This window comes from Urocampus carinirostris, chromosome 17 (genome assembly GCF_059441175.1).
Source record: "Urocampus carinirostris isolate Australia breed hairy pipefish chromosome 17, RoL_Ucar_1.0, whole genome shotgun sequence".
NCBI lineage: Eukaryota > Metazoa > Chordata > Actinopteri > Syngnathiformes > Syngnathidae > Urocampus > Urocampus carinirostris.
In genome coordinates, this window is record NC_142365.1 from 19822821 (window position 1) to 19832201 (window position 9381).

The 9381-nt window shown below is 35.8% G+C and overlaps 1 protein-coding gene across 1 annotated transcript in view; it reads left to right on the forward strand.

Moving 5' to 3' along the window:
• The window catches only part of pknox2 (pbx/knotted 1 homeobox 2), an 84557-nt gene that overhangs the window by 66787 nt on the left and 8389 nt on the right, over window positions 1-9381 (forward strand). Inside the window, exons 8-11 of the mRNA XM_088321301.1 lie at window positions 131-228; window positions 1894-2013; window positions 3302-3378; window positions 8364-8542. Of these exons, the coding sequence (XP_088177427.1) occupies window positions 131-228; window positions 1894-2013; window positions 3302-3378; window positions 8364-8542 (474 nt within the window). The remainder of the gene's footprint in view (window positions 1-130; window positions 229-1893; window positions 2014-3301; window positions 3379-8363; window positions 8543-9381) is intronic.

Sequence of the window (9381 nt, forward strand, 5' to 3'; positions counted from 1 at the left end):
CTTTTGATTTTGCAGAACTTAATGGTTGCCATGACTTTGATACATTTGTATTGACAGCTATGTGTTATTACTCCACCTAGTGGTGTGAGAATATGTCACTCTGAAACGTGATTTCAATTTCCGCTATCAGGTGGGACCTTGTATCAACCGGTTGCCATGGTGACGTCACAAGGACAAGTCTTAACGCAAGCACTGCCTCCAGGAACCATTCACATCCACAACTCGCAGGTAAAAAACTCCAAACATTTATCCCTGGAACAATTTTCTTAACCATTACAAAAGATGACAGGACTCGCAAGATACATGATTTAGTAGATTACCTAAAGTGATTGCATCCAAATATTACTGTCAACCGCAACCAATTGCTCCCCTTATTGATTATTGCAAATCCCTTTGTTAAGCAATAATAAACCATACAAACACAAGGCAACACCTATTTACTTACATCGAGACAGACTGCGTAGAATTAAAATGAAGTCTGAAACAAGTTTGTTTTATTCACCATATAAAACACAATTATTTCAGCATCTTAGTTCTTTCCGATTGGCAGTTAATTCTGTTTTTTTTTTACAAAGCTGTCAATCTCAGCTTCTATTATTAATGATTGTTATTTCCCTTATTAAGCAACAATAAACTTTCCAAACACACTGCAGCACCTATTTCCTCACAGCAAAACAGACTATGGAGAATTCCGCAACAATGTTAGCAATCTACCATGACGTTGTCATCTGCTACCTGTGAGTGAGATGATCTGGTTTAGAGCCCAAATGGGCAAGAGGAGATTGGTCTAACTGAAACAATTAAAAAAAAAAAATGTCATACATAAATTATTATTCGACATGTCGACACATCGATTATAGTTCACAAATATTTGCTTATTCTTGAAATCTCTATTTTTTTTAACAAATGTGTTTTTTTAATGAAAGTTAGAGAAGAAATATGTAATTTTCGTAAAATATCTGTAACAGGGATCTCAAACTCCATCTACCTATGGGCCGCCGGAGCTAGGGTCTGGGTGGGTTTGGCCCAAATCTGGTTTTCCGCAGAAATAGTTTGGATTAAAACATTTCTTTTTAAATTTCATTTTTCAATGCCCTGCACAAAAAAAACTAAAATAAGATAAAAAAATGTGTTCATGCATATCAGCTAGGGCTGCACATTTATATAATGGTTTATGTGTTTTTGCTTCTCATTCTAATAAAAAAACGTTTTATTCTTATTTAAATGAATGTTTTTTAACACCTAGATAAATAATACACACTGTCCCTTTAAAGTTGTGGGGAGAAACATTCTTATCCAAGTCAGAGAGTTGATTTTGAAATTGTCACAAAAAATAAAGCACTTTTGTCTTGGGTAAGATCTAAATCAGCTGGCTCTCAACAAATCTATCGTTTTGAGGGCCATATCTGGCCAGATATGGCCCTCAAAACGATAGATTGTGGCCCCTTGCCATAATATGAAAGCTTAATGTTAATGCGGCTCATGCGGTTTTTATATGGATGCTAAACTGCAAGATGACTGGCTGGCTACCTACTGGTTTTACTCACAGCAGTGCCAACTCATTCAATAAATTCAATAAATCATAGTTGGCAAAACTGATCACAGAATATTTTATATTCGAGTTAAAATGTGGAACGAGGGGCTGCTGGGGTGTGGAAAATGATGGTCAATGCTGTTGAACTGAAGCTTAAATAAACTACATTATATGTATCCTTCATGTAACTTATGGTGAGTTTCTGCTTTTGAAAACCCAATGCGGCCCAACCTCACTCAGACCCTAGTTCCTGCGGCCCCCAAGTAAATTGAGTTTAAGACCCGTGATCTAAATAGATATCCTGGAAACACAATTTCTTACTATTTCTCTGGGGCAACTTTTTTAACTGTCCTCTGCAGCTCAACGTAGATTTGTCAGCCCTGTTGGACAGCGACGACAAGAAGTCGAGGAATAAGAGGGGCGTCCTCCCCAAACAAGCCACAAACATCATGCGCTCGTGGCTCTTCCAGCATCTCATGGTAATGCACTAAAGACATACTTGTCAACTTTTACGTTTTCCCCGAATAATATACGTTTTTGTTTTTTTTATCATTTCAAAAATTTTGTACGTCGAATAAAATAATTTTTGGAAAGAAAAGAGCATCACTAATTTACTGCATGCGGGAAAAGAGATATGCAGACAGAGTGGGTTGTGTTGTTTCCTTGGTAAACTTGTTTACACAAATTATATTTGTTTTTTTTCTACATAATCTGTTTTGCCGTGAGTAAATAGGTGCCACAATGTGTTTGCAAGGTTCATTATCGCTTAATAAGGGTAATTGCAATCTTTAATAATGTAGACGTTAATATTCTTGTATTTCATCTGTAATAGTTTTATAATAGGATTTTTCTTGAATTTTTGTAGTATTTCCGTAGTAAGAGTATTTATGAAATATGCATGTAGAATTTATGCAGTAGTATTTTTGTAGTATTCTTGTAGTATGCCTGCTGTAGTATTAGTGTAGTAGTATGTTTGTTGTATTTCTGGAGGATCATTGTAGTATTTTTGTTGTAGGATTTTTGTCGTATTTCTAAAGTACGTTTGTGCTACTATTGTAGTAAGATTACTGTAGTATTTCTGTAGTCTTCTTGTCATATTTCTGCAGTAGTATTTTTGCAGTATTCTTGTTATATTCCTACACTTGTATTTGTGTAGGGGGATGTTTGTAGTATATCTGTAGGATCATTGTAGCATTTAGGATGTAGGATTTTGGGGTATTTTACTGTTGGATGACTTCGTAGTATTTCTGTAGTGTTCCTGTGGTATTTCTGCAGTAGGATTTGTGTAGGAGGATGTTTGTAGTATTTCTGTAGGATTATTGTAGTATTTTTTGTAATTTTAGGTTTATTACTGTTGTAGGATTTTGTCTTATTTCTGAAGTGTTCTTGTGGTATTTCTGCAGTAGATTTTTTTTTAGTATTTCTGTAGTATCCTTGTAGTATTTCTGCAGTAGTATCTTTGTAAGATTTTCATTGTAGTTCTGCATTAGTATTTTTGGAACAGCACCACAGAAAAGAACTACGAAAGACGCTGAAAGAACTGTTTGTGTTGTTTAATTGGTAAATACTCTTGTTTACACAAATTATCTTCATAGTCTGTTTTGCTGTGAGTAAATAGGTATCGCGTTGTGTTTGAATGATTTATTATGGCTCAATGAGGGGAATTGCAATCAATACTAAGGGGAGAAATTTGGTTGACAGGATGAGATATTGATGTTGCCAAAACAAAATGACATTTCCAAATTCCTTTGTTGTGTCCTATTTTAGCATCCGTACCCGACAGAGGACGAGAAAAGACAAATCGCAGCTCAAACAAACTTGACGCTTTTACAAGTCAATAACTGGTAAGTTTTTTTAAAAAAACTGATTTTTGTTTTTTTGCACGGTGGTCTACAGTATTTTCTGTTTTATGGACTGGGTTAATGTCTGACTACATGACTGCGGCCCAGCATAAAAATAACATTATTAGTAACGTGATAACAAAAATTAATAATCTTAAACCCAAATAACACTGGGTATTCACTAGATCACTATGGATCTAAATAACACAGGAAAAGGCATTATACATTTTATCTCATCATTAAACTGTTTTTACCCATGGCACAACGTTGCAAGACAATGCTTACTCCATTACAACATTGTGCACTATGAGTAAAAATTTAGTACCTTTTCCTTTGTTATCTACAAACCTGGTAACCTATTGATTACGTTTCTTTACTCTCACCATCGCAATCTGAGTTATATTCCGTTTGCATCAAATGCTGAGGAAATTAGGTTATTTGTACTCTGATCAATCATTGCTTGAATACTGTGATATGCTATCGTAAAACTTCTGTGTAATGTGCACTCAAACTTTTGAGTTTATTATTGGGTGCAAAAGAAGCGTGTATACACAGATAATTATGGTATAAGCAAAAAAAAAAAAAAAACCTTTTTTTTTTTTTCTTTCTTTACGGCTTGGTACCAAGCAAATCACAGCCCGGTAACAGTACGTGGCCGGTGGTTGCTGACCACTGCTTTAGGACAGGGGTTAAGAATGTATGGCTCTCATGAAAAGAGCCAGACTGGATCGAAGAAAATTAACTTTTTTAACGCAATTAGACTGGCAGAGCAATACTGTGTTTCTACCACTATTGGTTATTATAGTTATTATTTCATACATGTTATTAAATCATCCAAAATTCCTCAGTGAAATAAAACGGACTGAATTATCAGCTTTTGTCAGGAGATCACGTTTGGGGGCTTTGATTAAAATTGTCTTAAAATATATTGAAAAAAAAAACCCTATGTATGTGTTTGAGGCAAAAAGGCTCCAGACCCCTGCTGTAGAAAAAATGACTTATCCTATGCTGCCATCTTTTGGTTGGTTGTATCTACTGGGTACAATTTCTGTGAAAATGGTGTGATGAGTGTGGTAATCTGTCCATGGTTTTAAAGGTTTTGGGGTTTTGTGTATTTGTCTTTTATAATGGTTCGATTTTCACTGTTTTTTACTTGAAAACAAATTTTACTGCTTTTGCATAGTTTTCAGAAACGGTTTATTCTATAACGGCACCAACACACACACAAATGCTTGGTTTCATCTTAGTTTTCATTACTTTTTGTTACGGCTATTATGTAGTTCATTTTATTTCTTTGTTTTTATCTTGCCTCTTGCCTTTTTTCACGTTCATTCTTCTTTTGTATAATTATATATAATAATTATGCCGGCAAATGTAAACTGGTACGTTGAGATCATATAAAAATCTGCTAGAAGTTAAAAAAAGAAATCTCCCAAATTCTTATATTAGGAAGAGAACTTTGCAAAAGTGAAATAATCCGCCAATGGAAAATTCAACTTCCACTCGTATTTTGTGTGGATGACTGAATGAACACCAAATGTATTACTGACAACAAATGGAGTCTAGAATATATGAAACACTTGTACTTTGGCTCTAAAGTCCATGAAAGTGTCTTCTTTTTGTTTAAAATGTCTTATTTTCACTATAACTCAGTGCCGTATTGTACTTAAAGTCAGTGTGTAATATTTGACCACTAAATGTGTCATGCAACCAAAAATGAGTGCTACAAAGAATAAGGAAGGATACAAACTAAGGTGACTCTAAGGGAGCAAACCGGGAGAGTACAAAAATACTCATAAATAAATAATTTCCTAAAGAAGTACTAGAACAGATATACTACTACAGAAATATTTCAAAAATGCATATACAGAATTACTACAAAATACTACAGAAACAGTATTAAATACGAAGATGGAATTATTAAAATCACAACTACAGTGATACAGAAATATTTGTAAATATACAGACGCTGCCCTACTTAAGGAACGAGCTAGGTTCCGGACGATCATCGTAAGTTGAATTGGTTCGTAAGTTGCTTCAGTGCTATATTTTGTATGTTTAAGCTTTATGTAAGTATCTTTAAGGCTTGTATAACTAACCTGTATTCTTTTTTTACTAAAAAAAAACCATTTCATAAATTAATAAGCTCTATAAAGATAAGTAAAGTTGAGTTTAACTTACTTTTGGAAGATGCGCTTCAAGAGGTCCTCCTCCGTGGTAAAATGTGGCCAAAAAAAACGTCCCGACCATTTTCTCAACCGCATCAAGCTTTCTTATTCCACTTTCATTTCAAAAGAAATGGCTCGCCCCTTCTTTACACTTTACAACAACCATATTGAATGGATGCACAAGATATTAAACAATAAAAACGTACACATAGTACTGTATGTTTACACACAAACTAGGAAGTAGTAGCCAGATTTCTTCTTTGGGGTGGATGCTGAGTGACCTCTCACACCGCCACATGCCGGTAGTGGCGGAAAGAAGCACTACAGTACTGTCCTCTACTCGGAAAAAGGTGCACACAATACAAAATCAAACTTACAGCAATGTCCAAGTATTTTTTGATATCCCGAAAGAAATGTTCGTATTTACAGTTTTTTGTAAGTCGTGAGTAGGGGAGCGTCTCTATACTAAAAAATTTGCTGCTGTTCCATTCGCTCAAATTCCTACGCTATAGCTAAGTGGGCTGTCTTAGGGTATAAATCTCCCGGGCTAAAAAAGGAGCCCACTCCGGCCCTGCTTATTGGGAATTTTGCATTTGTAACTGTGCTGCTTTTGTCGTGTAAACAGGTGTAACTACGCCATTACGCTCATTTGGGATTATGGTAGACTACCCCACCTACTATTGGTAGTCATGGCAACTGCAAAAACGAAGAACTTCTGCTGGAAAAAACACGGTCGTCGTGGCAACTGCCAATCGCTTTCATCAGAGCACAATACGGAAACAAAAGATGCAAAGAATGCAATATTTGATCAGGGTTTTAAATGTGGATTAAATTCCATGCCGGATTTGAAGTCTGCTTAAACCCCAAAAAAAAAGGAAGCTAGTGTTACATTTGTCGTCTTTAACTGTCAAAATTCATTCGCCGACATCACTCAGAGTGTGCGTTTTGTAACGCTGAAAATAAATTGGACCACTAATTTGAAAATCGATTCAACGTATTTTAACTGATGTTACTTTTCTCCACAATACATTCCAGAGTTGTTTTTACATTTAAGATCACATCAAATCTGCCTGAAAAAGGTATGTCTGCTATTTTGACTTATGTCCTCTGGCATAAAAAAATGGACGCCATTTTTAATTATTTTATTTAAAAGAGCACTACTGGACGCATGTCTCAGTCAATTTATTTTGATTAAATGTAATTTAAAAAATAATATATACACTGGAGCCATATCACCCTAGTGGGAGGTGGCTAGAGTCAAGAACACATTCACATTTGTTTTTTGTTTTTTCAAACCAGCCTTGGGGGTAGGGTGCCCGGCCCGAGACTGGGAGGTTGCTGGTTCGGACATCGGCTGCGTCATACCTAAGACTTACAACATTGGAACCCGTTGCCTCCCTGCTTATCGCTCGGCATTAGGGGTTGGAATTGTCGTTTGGTCACCTAGTGACTCACCATGAGTTGTTGCGCTCGATTGAGTGAGGAGGATGGGAATCCCTTCCTGTGTATTAATCTCCCAAAAAGATTCATGATTTAAAAAATGAAGTGGGGAAAAGTGACTGCTAGTTGTAGTGATATTGTTTTGAAATCCCTTCAGTTGTAGTTTTAGTTATAGTTACAGCACATGTTTTATGCCTAGCACTTTGGGATCCATTTTTGGTTCTTAGTTCCTGCATACACTTTCGTTCAAGTTTGGGGTCAACCGGACAATTTTGTGTTTTACATTAAAAAGGGCTACTTTTATTTCTCAAATCAATTGTCCAATGTCTGTTCATTTTCCCATATTAGTCAATTCTTTTTTTGGTCAGTCTAAGATATGGCTTTTACTTTGACCCTCTGCCTTGAAGGCCTGCATCTTTACCACAGATGTTGACCACGGCGTTTTCCGGCTACTAATTAACCAAACTGCTTGTTGGTGACTCGTAAGGCATCTTTTTCTAAAACTAGAGACTCTAATGTACTCTCACTGGTTAGAGCCTGTTTGAGCTGTTCTCCGAAGGGAGTAGTACACACCGTTGTAGGACAACTACAGTTTCTCTGCAATTGACTGTTGACACATGAAAGTTCTCTTTTTATACCCATTTTGAAAGTTTAATCACACCCACAAATGCGATGCTCCAGAAACAAGACTACCTCAAAGGAAGGTAAATTGTATAGCTTCTCCAAACTGATAAACTGGTTTCAGTTGTGCTAACATTGTTGTACAAGGGTATTCTACTTATTTGTTAGCCTACTAATGCAACTGGGAAACACAATGTACTATTAGAAGATTGGAGTGATGCTTGCTGGAAATGGGCCACTATACACCTATGTAAATGTTGCATTATAAATCGGACATTTGCACCTAGAATAGTAATTTATCATGTTAACATTATATGGGGTTTGTTTCTGATTAATTTCATCCTCATTGAAAAAAACAGTGCTGTTCTTTAAAAAATAAAGACATTTCTAAGCGACCCAAAACCTTTGAACGGAATTGTAGATGGAGTTTAAAAGTCATGTCAATGGCCGTCCATCTAGATGCTATACGAGTTTTCCAGTCCCCTAAAATACATTCCAACCATCTCAAGCCCTTCTTTCCCCGTCCTGTCGGCAGCCATAAGCAGCAGGTTCTATCTGCAGTCCGATAGTGATTCCATACTTCTGAACAGTAATGTAGGTATAAATGTTGAATTTACCAATTGATGTTTGCTGAAGTTGCTGCACAGCATACAGCTATTTGGATTCAGAAACATTTTATTGACTACACTATACATCTGTTGAACATCTCTATTTGGATTAAAATAATTGAGTGAAATTGAATTTTGCATTTTTTTTCAGGTTCATCAATGCTCGGCGGCGTATCCTGCAGCCCATGTTGGATGCTAGTAACCCTGAGCCGGCGCCAAAAGCAAAGAAAATCAAGTCCCAGCATCGACCCACACAACGTTTCTGGCCCGACTCCATCGTGGCAGGAGTTTTGCAAACGAACACATCTCAATCCAGAAGCAATTCAGACGGTAAAGCATGAATTGCTGACTATTTCTATAGCGTAATCATGTAAGTTTTTAAAATCAGCGAAAAGTTTTATCATGCAAGTAGAGTTTGGTCTGGCTCTATTATGTTTGTAGCACTCTAGCAGGTTAGTATCGGTCTCCAAAGCGATTTAAAATGTTAATTGATCCATTTAGTTTCAACTAGTTTGCAGTCTATATAACTGTTGCAGTCTCATAGCACACCAAGAAGTTGGTTCCCTCTATTATCAATTGATATCACATTTATTTGTATAGCCCTTAATCCCAAAAAGTCCAAAAGGGCTGCACAGACCACCTTTACAACATCCCCTGGTTTGAAAGCTAAATGAGGGGAAGGAAAAACTCAAAAAACTCAGTAGGAGGAAAATTAGGATAACCTTTAGAAGGGTTTGCACATAATACAATTAAATATGGTTTCACTATAAAATGTATTGCAATGGGTATTGATTACATTTTAATTGCATTATTAAACCAAGTGTGACATCTAAAAGAATGTCAAACTATTATCAATATGGTTTCATGTAGCTTCATTTTACTATACTATAATCTATGCATGATGGATAGATTTCTGTGGCCGTATGAAAAGTAAAGAAAAAGGATCGTGAATATTATTATAAGACGCACTTATATATCACAAATGTATATTAATATACATGATTTTACATTCAACCAAAAATAAAGTGATTTATAAAGTCCAGCCATTGTTTTATTTGATCTTAACCAAGAAAAATTACCAATTGAAAACTGAAACACTCTAAATCAAACATTTTAGTTAACATCTACAAATACTGATTTCGGCTTTATTGAAGCATGCGTAGTTTATG